Here is a 14,085-nt window from a genome sequence, read left to right on the forward strand (position 1 = left end):
TTTAATGGCCATTCAGTGATTACAAGCACTTTGATTATCATTCTAGGGTTATGCCCTTTCACAAATGGAAAAATTTCTCAAGTTTGTCTCAACTAAATTTAGTGAAATGTGTATATAATGCTTATTACCTCTAAACTCAGTTTAAGTTCAATTTTTGGCAGCTTCACTTTATGTACCTTTTTAACGTTATATGCTAGCGGGGGCATCATCACCATGACTGTATGACATTTATATTTTAATACTTAATGTTTTATTAAAATGAGTATTTGAATAATTATTGTTGCAAACTCCATTAGAAATTTGATTTGAGATAATTTTTATACCACCACAAAAATTGAAAACTTTTTGGTTGTACATTTGTATCACGTTGGCGTCATCGTCTTCATCCAAAGACATTTGGTTTTAGCACTCTAACTTAAGTAAAAGTCAATAGAAATATATGAAATTTAGACACAAGGTTTATGACCATGAAAGGAAGGCTGGGATTGGTTTTGGGTATTTTGGTCTCAACAGTTTAGGAAAAAGGGCCCAAATTTAGCATTGTTCTTGGTTTTTGCTCTATAACTCAAGTATTAGTAAACAGTAATCTATGATATTTTAACATAAGGTCTATGGCCACACAAGGAGGGTTGGAATAGATTTTGGTAGTTTTAGTCCCAACAGGGTAGGATTTAGGAACCAAAAACAGGTCCCAAATAAGCATTTTTCTTGGTTTTTTTTAACAATACCTTTAGCATAAGTTAATAGAAATCTATAAAGGTTTATGACCACAAAAGGAAGGTTTGGATTATTTTTGGGAGTTTTGGTCCCAAGGAATAAGGGGCCAAAATTAAACTTTGTTTGCTTTCATCAAAAAAATGAATTATTGTGCTTCTTTGATATGCCAAATCTAACCGTGTTAAGATTCTTAATTTTTGGTCGTGTTTTTAAATTGATCTACATTAAGGTCCAAAGGGTCCAAATTTAAAATCAGGTTGATTTTAACAAAAATTGAATTTTTGGGGTTCTTTGATATGGTGAGTCTTAACATGTACTTAGATTTTTGATTATGGGCCCAGTTTTCAAGTTGGTCAGATCAAAAATTGAATTCTTCGGGTTCTATGATATTCTGAATTAAACCATGTATTTAGATTTTGGATATTGGACCAAAATAGGTAAATGTCCAATTTAAAATTTTTAAGTTGAAGTTCTTTATAGACCACATTCAATCTGTGTCAGAAACCTATGTTGTGTCAACTATTTAACCACAATCCAAATTCAGAGCTGTATCTAGCTTGAATGTCGTGTCCATACTAGCCCCAACCGTTCAGGTTTCCACCTCTGCAGTCGTATAAAGCAGCACCCTGCGGAGTATCTGTTCCATTCATTTGTTTTTTCTTAATTTGTGTGAATTAACATTGTTACAGTAAATGCTAATTACTACACTTGCATACCACAACAAATACTGTATTGGTACATGTATCACTTATATTTGTATCCATATAACAAAACAAACCAGATGCTCCGCAGGGCGTAGCTTTATACGACCGCAGAGGTTGAACCCTGAACGGTTGGGGCAAGTATGGACACAACATTCAAGCTGGATTCCGCTCTAAATTTGGATTGTGATTAAATAGTTGACACAGCATAGGTTTCTGACACAGAATGAATGTATTCAAATGAACTTAAAATTTTTGTTTTCTCTTAGAGCAATTCACTATGCTGTTGAATATTAATCCTCTCAAAAAAATGTTTGAAGAAATTTTCTTTTTATTTATGAAATTTCAAATGAGAAAATTTTTTTAATCACATCCCCCTTTTCCTTATTCCAAAACTAATTTCAATTAAAATATTCTAATGGAGTTTGCAACAATTACTACTCATTTAAATACATCATAAAATATTAAGATGTAAAAAAAACTGCTTGTAACTATATTAATATATATGTTAAAATTGTTATTTAGTCTGCAATCAAAAAATGAGTGAAGGAAACGAATGTTTAACAACGATTCATATATCCTTCGTGTAACCTTTTTATTAACAGGTAACTAAGGTAAAGAAGATCGAGTATTCTAAGTATGATAAACTTGTCATAGAGCAGAAAGAAGAATTTGAGAGACAGGTAAATGTAGCCAATATTTAATTTATTTAGATTAGTAATGTCTTATTTCCAAAACTTAATAAAAATTAAGTTGTAGTTGTATTACTAATTACACTTTCAACCGGATACCACATCACGTAGAGGAAACCAACTGTAAGTCACCATACAGCCTTCAACATAAGTTTAACCATTACCGCATATCAAATAAATAATAGGTCCAAGACATGACAAATGTAAAGCAAATAACACAATAAAACTTTAGACCTGATTCACGTACAATAATAATAACATGCAAATGATATACAAAAACGCATGACCACCAATGAGTTACAACCTCCTGACTTTGGACATACGGAATCCTTCTAACAAAAGTGTTATCAAACATTTTCAACCAAAAGAACGAGTGCATAAACACTGTCTTATTCCAAAGGTATTAGTGAGGGTCAACAACACATCACAGGAAAACATATAGAAAAGGTTTGACTCATCAGATCGAAACACAACACACAAATAAATCACAAAACAACTTAAACACACATATCTGAGAGAACTCGCCGTTACTAAAAGCTAGCTCAAAGCCAAATGAAGTAGCATAGAAGACTTATTTATCAGGAGCCTTTTGCCTTTTGTTAGTTTTGTTTGATATTTGATTTTAGTTCATTTATATATTTTGGAGTTTAGTATGACGTCCATTTTTACTGGTTAATTGCTACCTTAGTTTGCTATTAAGTATTGAAATGTGCTTTGTTATTAAAGGCAATATCAGTATTTAGTTCAAATATATAATCCTAAATCAATCCTAATTCTATCTTATGCACTCTAATGTGACGTCATTTTTTTATTTTTTGATGATCTGTTTTACAAATTCAAATGACGTATTTTTTGGTCAATTTCTTACAGTTTTAAATATGACGTTGAGGTTTAAACTTATTCGGATGTGTCTACTGTTGTGTTTCAAATGTCTGGTTATGTAATGTATTTCATTTGTTTCCTGTAATTAGTTAATACTTTAGTTGTATCATGTACATCTTTTGTACAGTCATTTTATAAAATTGTCGGTTTGCAAAAGTATAAATTATTCTAAATAATAGGGATGTTCTGGTGACTGACAGAAAAACCTTGCAGTTTTTGACACAACTTTTTTGATCTTTTGGTCCTCGGTGCTGTTCAACTTTGTACTTGTTTCGACTTTCAAACTTTTGTATCTGGGCGTCACAAGTAGGTCTTGTGTGGACAAAATGCACTTCTGGCGATTTAAAATTTTGAACTTGTTGCCTTTTGTTGGCTGTTGTTCGTGTGATTCTTTGTCAATTGTGTTCTCCAATTTATTTATATTGTAGTCCTGTGGTGTTGTGTTTTCATTTTGATGTTATATTTCACATGGCCATAAAAGTGCGAGGTTTGGCATGCCACAAAACCAGGTTCAACCCACCATGTTTTCCTTTAAAAATGCCCTGTACCAAGTCAGGAATATGGCCATTGTTATATTATAGTTCGTATCTGTGTGTATTACATTTTAACGTTGTGTCTTTTGTTTTCTCTTATTTTTGAGTGTTAATTCACATTGCGATAAGACGTGTCACGGTACTTGTCTATCCCAAATTCATGTATTTGGTTTTGATGTTATATTTGTTAATTTGTGGGATTTTGTCTGATGCTCGGTCCGTTTCTGTGTGTGTTACATTTTAGTGTTATGTCGTTGTTCTCCTCTTATGTTTAATGCGTTTCTCTCGGTTTTAGTTTGTTACCCCGATTTTGATTTTTGTCCATGGATTTATGAGTTTTAAACAGCGGTATACTACTGTTGCCTTTATTTAATGGTCAAATACACATTTTTGTCAACACTAGCTTGCTCTGCTTGATGAGATGAAGGAATGACAAACAAATACATGTATGAATTAAAAACTGTCATTCATTATCAAAATGACGAAGAATCGACAAAATGATATGGAAAGTTGTCTAATTGGCAATCATACCACATTTTCTTTTTGTATATTTGAACTTCCAAATAAAAACGAAGGGTGACAGTACCTGAGACCACCTAGGTTTTTAAAGGAATTCTCGCTGCTCAGCCTTTAGTTGATCTGTTTCGTTTTACACTTTTGTTTATAAATATAAGAAGATTTTGTATCAGTGCCAATGAGACAACTCTCCAGCCAAGTCACAATTTGTAAACGTTAGCCATTATATGTCTTCTGGTCGTTTTCGACTGATTACTTTTATAGGTAATTTTGTTTATGTTGCTATCTAAAGTAGCAGAGACACAAAAATGAGGGAATCGCATAAACTCAAAAACAAATAGTGTTTCGAAGCATTTTGATTGTCTTCATATTTGTTTCCCATGTACAAGCGTATTTAAAAGTGCTGTCTCGAACAATATGTTCGAAAATAGTCATTGACCTTTTACTTCAATGACACTAGATTGGTCAAATTACTTCATTTTAATATGATCCATTGATGTCAATAGATAAACGGTTCCAAGCTTATTGCACCGGATATGTGTGTAATAAATAATGAATCTAAAGGTATGCCTAATTCTTAAAAGTTTTAAAACTTTCAACTTAAATCTTAACCTTGGAAAATAAAATAGAAAATTTGTAAATTTTTACGCACGCCATCACGAATTTCTTGATCGTTATGAATAACCGTTTCACAGATACTTTCACAGATATGTTCCTTACATGCTCCTTCCCTTTTCACGAATGTGACCTAACGAATTAGACTATTTACCGGATTTGTAATAACATGAGAAAAACGACGGTACTACATGTGGAGCAGAATCTGCTTACCCTTCCGGAGCACTGAGATCACCCACAGTTTTTGGTGGGGTTCGTGTTGCTGTGTCTTTAGTTTTAAATGTTGTGTCTTGTGTATTACTATTTGTTTGTCTTTTTCTTTGTTAGCTATGGCGTTGTCAGTTTATTTCGATCTATGAGTTTGAATATTTCTTTGGTATTTTTCGCCCCTCTTCTGGAAATATTAGAAACCTGTCAAATTTGGGGTGCTATTGCAAATATCTCCAAGAATTTATTTTTATTTAAGATAAGTATTGTCTACAAAGAAAAACAGGAAGATTCTAGAACAATTTCCAAACTAAAAGAAGAAAGAATTATGCTCCAAGAAAAACTAGCCATAGTCAAAGTTCAAATTGAGGCAAGTATCTATTTAAAACGCACGCAGTTATTTATCTGCCTCAAGGATAGAAACATTACAATATTAACCACTTAAATTTAACCTTGTTTAATTCCATCTTACATTAACAGTTACTTCTTTTCTACTGATAACGACTGTGGTTTTTTTCTAAAGTATTTACATAATCAAAAACAAATGCAAAGCAATACATATTTGAGCTACTTAAACTAGAAATCTAGTTGTTGCATACCACTTTAAAACATAATAGTACAAGCTTGTAAGGAAATACAAATTAAATGCAAATAAAGGCAACAGTAGTTAACCGCTGTTCAAAATCCATGGACAAAAAACAAAATCGGGGTAATAAACTAAAACCGAGGGATACGCATTAAATATAAGAGGAGAACAACGACACAACACTTAAATGTAACACACATAGAAACGGACCAAGCATCAGACAAAATCCCGCGAAGATAACAAATATAACATCAAATCCAAATACATGAATTTGGGATAGACAAGTGCCGTGACACATCTTATTGCAAAGTGAATTTACACTCAAAATGCGTTTCTGAAATTACGTGTATTATATATGATCAAAACTAGAGTCAACCATTGCATTTATTGAGACCATAAGAACCTGAATGGCTTCTGCAAAACTGCCATAACCATCTGAGGTCTCATTTTGATCTTGTCTTTTCTTTTGGTTTATTACAAAATTTATGAACTGAAATTTGAATCGTTTAAAATTTAATTTAATAATTTCATTATTTTTATCAACAGGAATACAAATCAAAAATAGAGGTAACTTCAGGACAAACAACCACGTATGACATAGTACTGAATGTGAGACGTGAGGAAGACGAAGGAATGCTTGAACAAGTTAACTTTTATGAAGTTTTAACAGACTTAGCTGAAGAAGAGTATGTTATATTGCTTCATAGGAACATTTAAGTGCATACGCATACATTTCCTTTGACATACTGTTAACTTCTTAAGTTACGAGGATCCTGCCTACTATTTTAATTCGTTATACTGTTAAGGTTTTCGATTATTATCGTTTCAAGTATAAACAAGGAATTATTTTGTTTTTAGATTTCTAATATGGACATTTTTTGTTTACTGAACAAAGGAGATTTTTTATGGAGATTTTCATCATAACATTTCTGTAAAATTTGTAAAGTTAAGCGCTGTGCTGTTACGATATACCATCGTTGCAGTCTTTTATGTACATCAAATGTCACCAGAAAAACTAAGGGTTGATTTCCCTTCAGTTTTCGATAAGTGTAGCTATGAAAAAAGTAAAATCATAAAAATTCCGATCACCGAGGAAAATTGAAAAAGGAAAGTTTCTAATCAAATGGCAAAATCAGAATTATGACAATTGTCGTCCATTCATTTTATGTGTTTGGACTTTATTTTGCCATTTGATTAGAGACTTTTCTTTTTGAATTTTCCTCGGCTTGTGGTATTTTTGTGATTTACTTTTTTTGTACGACAGTCGCATTGAAAAAAAAATCCATTATATTGACAAAGACGTGTTAAGAAAACAACCAGACATAAGAGGTAAATATGTCCAAATTGGGGTACAGCAGTCAACATTGTGTTATAGTCTTAATCCCTATAAAAGCAGAGAAATATGTAACAAAGAAACACTAAATGGCATATAGACAAAGCACACCATGTGTTATAGTCTTCATCACTATAAAAGCAGAGAAATATGTAACAAAGAAACACTATATAGACAAAGCACACCTTAAAAATGAAAGACCAGAACTAACCATAGCACATTCACACAATGACGGGATGTATAAGTACAGAGCCGCGTCAAATGTATCAAAGAAACTCAAAAAGGCATATACACAAGGCACATCAGTGAAAATAAAAATGTATCATAGCACAGCAACACAATGACGGGATGTATAAGTATACGACTGTTACTTCTAAATATCATACTCAAATTGATACTACTTCCTTACTGGTAGAAACTAGTATGGTGTTTGTGTAAGTGTTTCCGAACAGTATTTTCCACATCATTTTGAAAATTTAGCTTTAAGTAATAATCAATCCCACTAAAAATTCATTGTTATCATTGGAACAATTTCATTTATGTGACGACCAATGCTACAATGCATACTCTGGATCAGTTTGAAGCTCACATTCTTTAAATGAATACATGCATACTGTCAATATAGCTATACGTATCACATATTTTTTTTCTATTTTTGTACTTTGCATTATAATGACATATACAATTTCCTTCTAACATTCCTTTTTTCCCTTTTTTATCAAGCCAACTATGATTAACAAGTGAAATGATTATTAATGAATTATGATTTCAGGGAAAGTCAATTGACAGCAGAAACAATGACAATGAGATGGGAAGATTTGAAGACGTGGTTTAGTCAAGGTATGTTGTTTTAAATTATCTCTAATTGTGTTATTTAATAACACGTGTGTTTTATTGACCAGTCTGTACCAATAATTTCTTATACCTATACCAAACCTATTGCAACTAAAATTTTCAATTACAAACGCGTTTTGCAGGATCTCGATATTGACGACTTCAAGTCTTAACCTCCTGATTGCACTTGTGCTAGTTCCCAATTCACATATAATCCTGCTGCCCACGTTATTACCGGTGACCTTAACATTGTTAATAACACTTCTCTACGAAATGTATTATCGAGGGGTCCGAAATATCGTGAGCCTAAATCCATCAATTGGAAATACAACTTTAAAATTTTGATGGATTCAGTCGAGGATTATGCCAGAGCAATGGGCTAAGCGCGAGAAGGAAGACGTAGACACTCTATCCGAATGGATGAAGGCAGTGAGGTCGTTAATACAAATCAGAATTAAGAAACTGAATGGGTCCTTCAATGCCCATGCTACGTCAATCTTTAAAGACCCAAATGTTGCTAAACACCTATCCGACCTCAATGATAAATATGTTGTTGTCCCCGCAGACAAAGCCCCAAATAACATCAATTTTGTCTGTAAAAGTCATTACATTAATTGCTTGATAAACGAATTAGGTATAGACAATTCACTTAGAAACTCAACATATACCCTCACGACACTTACCAAAGAGGAAATCCTGGATAATCATAGGTCTGTTCTTTGGTATTTCAACCAAAGATGAAGAACTGGATCTTCCATCACTGTATTGGATATCTAAACTACATAAATGTCCTTACAAACAACGGTATATCGCTGGGTCTTCCAAGTGCTCCACGAAACCTTTTTATAAATTATTAACATCTATTTTATCAGCAATCAAAGATGGGCTTCAAAGTTATTGTGAAACCGCCTATTCTAGAGGTGGCGTTAATCAGATACTTAAAAATCCCAAAGATCTTTTAGAGTACATACAATCTAACTCTCTTTTATCTTGTAATAGTATAAAAACATTTGATTTTTCTACTCTTTACACAAGTATTCCACATTCCAAACTAAAAGACAAATTAAAAAAGTTGGTATTACTTTGCTTCATGGCCAACGCAGATACAAGTATCTTGTCTTAGGGAGGGATAAATCCTACTTTCTAAAAAATCATTCTGATTCAAACAAAAAATTCTCTGAAACCGATATTGTCAAGATGCTTGATTTCTTGATTTACAACATATTTGTAACGTTCGGAGGACGTGTTTTTCAACAGACTGTCGGCATCCCAATGGGAACAAACTGTGCCCCTCTACTTGCCGACTTGTTTCTTTATTATTATGAGGCTGACTTCATGCAGGAACTTCTTGGGAAGAAAGATAAGAAGTTAGCAATATCCTTTAACTCTATTTTCCGCTATATAGATGACGTTCTTTCACTAAACAATTCAACATTTGGTGACTATGTGGAACGCATCTTTCCCATCGAATTGGAGATACTACAGATACAGTTAAGTCGGCTTCATATCTTGACTTACATCTAGAAATTGACAATGAGGGTCGGTTGAAGACAAAACTTTACGACAAAAGAGATGATTTCAGCTTTCCAATTGTGAACTTTCCATTTCTAAGTAGCAACATTCCAGCAGCACCTGCATACGGGGTATATATCTCCCAATTGATACGATATTCCCGTGTTTGCATTTCCTATCATGATTTTCTTGATAGAGGGTTACTGCTTACAAGTAAGCTATTAAACCAAGAGTTCCAAATGGTGAAGTTGAAGTAAATTTTATGGACGCCATCACGAGTTGGTTGACCGTTATGGAATAACCGTTTCACAAATGATATCGGATATGTTCCTAACGTCGTAAATACAATCCCCTTCCCTTTCATGAATGTGACCTACCGAATTAGACTATTTACAGGATTTGTAATCACCTAATCAACACGACGGGTGCCACATGTGGAGCAGGATCTGCTTACCCTTCCGGAGCACCTGAGATCACCCCTAGTTTTTGGTTGGGTTCGTGTTGTTAATTCTTTAGTTTTCTATGTTGTGTCATGTGTACTATTGGTTTTTTTTTCTGTTTGTCTTCTGTTTGTTTTATTTTTAACCATGGCGTTGTCAGTTTGTTTTAGATTTATGAGTTTGACTGTCCCTTTGGTATTTTTCGTCCCTCTTTTATTGTAAGGTGTCTTCACGAATTTTATAGAATATTAAAATACTAATCAGTAGAATTTTTAAATTGCAAGTTTGAATCTTTCATATGTATATGTACCTTTTATATGAAATCATTGAAACCATACCCCATTTCCTTATTTCTAAGTAAATGGTTGTGATTTTGTGTGAAAGTTTTGACGCAATACAGCTTTTCATCGATTGCATTATCTACTTTGAATCATATAACTTACATGATTGCCACTATCGGAAATGAGTAAAAACCGCGAAATGAGCTATAAAAGGTGCATCGAAGGAGATGACAAGATGCAAAAACAATTCAAACGAGAAAACCGATTAATCATAAAAGAAGACTCATTGATATGTATTTCTGTAAACACACTGTTCACACAATGTTGAAACGCTATGGTTTGTGTATCCCAGGCGACGATTGCCTTTGTTGTTTTTAAACAATGGTATACTACTATTGTGTTTATTTGGACAAACCTTCAAAACTTTTCAAAAACTAATGCTTTTCAACTTTGTAACTTTTGATTGGGCTTTTACATTCAAATGTATTTAATGCAAATGCTTTGTTCCTTTTATAGATCCACCAGAATACATTAGAAAGAGACTTGAATCGGCCAAAACAATACTGGACAACCCTGCGACAGTACAGAAGGTTGATCGGGAATCGTCTCAGTTGCAGGTATGTATAACCATGATACTCAGACAAAACTTTCTATTGATAAAAGTTTGTTATATAGACGTTTTTTATTTGTTTTCAGCTGAATAGAATATTTACAAATTGTCAAGTCTTTGTTTTGACGGGGTTCGAACGAACGAGCACACTTAACTCTAAGTTTTTCTACAATAAAAGGGACAGTTTAAATGTTAATATACGATTTTAAATTTTTTTCACTTAATGATACAAGGTGAGCGTACAAATATCGATATAACATTCAAAACCATAAGTTGGATAATCATACAAATGCTATGTTGCTTTGTGTCCTTTGATAAGGACTCTATTATTGTACCATTGAAATGAATTATATTATTGTATATCGTATTTAGTATGTAAAAAAATACGAAAAAGGTAAAAATATATCGTTTACGATGATACAACTTCGTGCAACAAATGACAGTGTCGTGTTCTTTCAATTTTCATTTTTCTCTGAACGACACATTTGCTGGTTCAAAAGTAAAACACATTGCCTGATTGTTCTAAAATATTCCTTTATAAAACCGAATTTGTTTGTTAGGTGTTTACCAGCCTAACCTCACATCTCTATTAATTTTCAGGAAAGCCTAGATCATCAAATGAAAATGGAAGGCAAGAACCTCGAATGAAACATGTGATTAGTAAAACTTTCTTTTTTATATTTATATTGTTTCGCCTTCTTTTATGTATTGAAAGTGTTTCGTTTACTATAAATATATTACTTTCATTGCATTATTCATATTGATTATAAAAAAGATTTATTGCGGAAGGAAAACGTGGTTGTTATTTACAATTAAGAAATTACAAAAAAACAGAGATTCTGACAAAAGATTAGTTCACTTAGAATTTCTACTCATCATAGGTTATTTCTGTCATAAAGCTCTAAATGTATTTAGATACGTTGATGTGCATGACTTCGAAATGATAATGTTTTATTTAAAGCGTTCATAATAAAGGTTAATTGAGAAAAGCTCCTCGGACGGAATAAATAGACGAAGTCCTAGTTTTATTTATTTTCTATATGCTTTGGTGTTGTTTAAAAAGTTAGACTGCTCATTATTTTGCCAACTTATAAAATAGTTAAAAAAATAAATATCACAGAAAAAGCTGTTTGATTTATATTTATATCTCAGATTAAATCAAAAACTGTATCTTACATATGAACACGTATGAAAATACCAAAAAAAATTGGTACATAAATATTTCAAGGATTCAAATATTGATACATACACCAAGTATGACTTATATTTATGTATTTTCAGGAAAGCCTAGGCCAGCAAATAACGTAAATGAACAGCAAGATAAAATTTGTGAAAGCCAAAATAAAAAGCCAGCAGAAACTCAATGGAGACATGTTATCAGTCTTATTCTCTTTTTTATATTTTTAATTTTTCGCCCTTTTTCGAGAGTTTAATAAAGAGAATAATGACTTATCTTTGAAAAACCATAGTAAATTGTGTGTCTTATTTATGCAACATTGTCGTATCAACATGTTAAAATGTCTTCATATCTTTTAAATACGAAACACATATAAAACAAATTCAGTATTAAGTGTTATAGTTCTTTTTCTTTTTTAAAATGCGGTCTTCTTGTGTTGTTGATATGCTTGGACAAACCAGAATGCATATGCGCTATTATTTCGGATTTACGACAGCAAACCCCACAATTTACATAACATTATGATTTTATATAAAACATCGATCTAATAGTCCATTTTGCCAACTACCGATTTGATTCTGTTTAGTTACTTCACTTTGTCAATTGAAGACTGGTTCCAGACAATGCAAAGTATAATAATAATAAATGATAAATAAAAAAGCTTTATTTAGAGTCGGCATGGTATATAAACATAGACAAACATAAGCTCTAATAAGCTTTTAACCGACATAAAGCCATATCATTCAGTATAATGAATTGAAAGTGATGTATCGCCGGATAAACTAATTCTTCCTAAAAAATAATTTCTGATGTCAAAAGAATTTAGAATAACAACAAATTAATGTAATTAAAAAATTTGAAAACCTTAAAGATAACTCCCATTACGCACTTGTAAATTTACTTGTTCTGCTAGGTCTCCATTATAAATGAAAATTAATGTCCCTCTCAAAAAAGAGGGACGAAAGATACCAAAGGGACAGTCAAACTCATAAATCTTAAACAAACTGACAACGCCATGGCTAAAAATGAAAAAGACAAACAATAGTACACATGACACAACATAGAAAACTAAAGAATAAACAAGGAAGCCAACTGAGAGAGGGATCTCTAATTACAGAGTCAATAACGGGAATTGGCAAAACGACTATTGTGTCTGAAATAAAGGCAACAGTAGTATACCGCTGTTCGAAAGTCATAAATCGATTGAGAGAAAACAAATCCTAGTTACAAACTAAATATGAGGTAATACTAAAAAGAAGATGTGGTATGATTGCCAATGAGACAACTTTCCACAAAAGACCAAAATGACACAAACATTAACAACTGATAGTCCGTCGGAAGAGGACGATAAATGGCTGACCCGTGTTAAGAGAGAGCCATATCTCTTGCACGTTAAAGACACCCTTGTAGATTTCGAAAAAGAGTAGGCTAATGCCGCTACAAGGCAGCACTCGCACCCGCAAAGTGGAAAGGGATTAATATAAGTTGCAAAACTTGTTTCCCAATCCACTATAAATAAATATGTTTAAACTAAACTAAAATTAACACCTATAGGTCACCGTACGGTCTTAAACAATGAACAAAGCTCATAACGCATAGTCAGCTATAAGAGGCCCCGGTAAGACAATGTAAAACAATACAAACGAGAAACACATAAACTATAAGAGGAAAACAATAACACAACAGCAACACTGTGCAACAAAAAACAACAATGCAACACACACAAGATAAGAGAACAACAGCCTTTTTCCTGACTTGGTACTGAACATTTTAGAACAAAACGGTGAGTTTAAGGTGGCTCGGGTGTCTTCCTCCATCTTGGATTTTAAATAAGCAGATATCTTTGGTCTATATATTTGATGAAATGTGCAAATTTTGAGAGTTGTATGTAAATTATGTAAAAGACTTGATATAAATATAGAAAATTGTGTGTTTTAACATAACTTCAGTTGTAATTTTGTAAAAACGCCTTGTTTGTGTTTGATTAGATTTTTTCAAACTTTGCCAAATAAGGGGAGATAACTCCGATAAAGTAAATTTTACAATAGAAAGTGTTATGAATTTACCTATTTTGATATGTAGCAAGAAAACAAGTTCGGTGACCCCATTTTTTCTTTTGTTTATTTGAAAGCATGTTATAAGAGCAATATTCTCACATTTTATCTTAAAGTTCTTATAGTATGTTTTCGTTTTATCACACAAAATTGAATTTTCCATGAATAATCTATACAAAATCTGACAATTTTGCGCAACCTGTAGCGTGAAAAAAAGTCCGGTGACCCATACTTTTTAATACAGTTTTGAAAAAAGCATGATAAAAGCTTTATCTTAACAAGTTATCAAAAAATTCTGTCAGTTTTAATTAAGACGCCCTAGCCACCTTAACCTGGTTTTGCGGCAAGCCAAACCTCGCACTTTTATGACAATGTTAGATATAACATTAAAATGA

The 14,085-nt window shown here is 32.5% G+C and overlaps 1 protein-coding gene across 1 annotated transcript; it reads left to right on the forward strand.

The window, feature by feature from the left end:
* Window positions 1-213: 213 nt before the first annotated feature.
* LOC139511161 (probable inactive protein kinase DDB_G0270444) lies at window positions 214-12,015 on the forward strand. The gene is made up of 8 exons (XM_071297734.1): window positions 214-219; window positions 2,024-2,101; window positions 5,123-5,233; window positions 5,996-6,135; window positions 7,555-7,622; window positions 10,366-10,466; window positions 11,060-11,112; window positions 11,741-12,015. The coding sequence occupies exons 1-7, from the start codon at window positions 214-216 to the stop codon at window positions 11,105-11,107; spliced, it is 552 nt and encodes a 183-aa protein (XP_071153835.1). The 3' UTR covers window positions 11,108-11,112; window positions 11,741-12,015.
* The last annotated feature ends 2,070 nt before the right edge of the window (window positions 12,016-14,085 follow it).

Source organism: Mytilus edulis, chromosome 2, assembly GCF_963676685.1.
Source record: "Mytilus edulis chromosome 2, xbMytEdul2.2, whole genome shotgun sequence".
NCBI classification, from domain to species: Eukaryota; Metazoa; Mollusca; class Bivalvia; order Mytilida; family Mytilidae; genus Mytilus; species Mytilus edulis.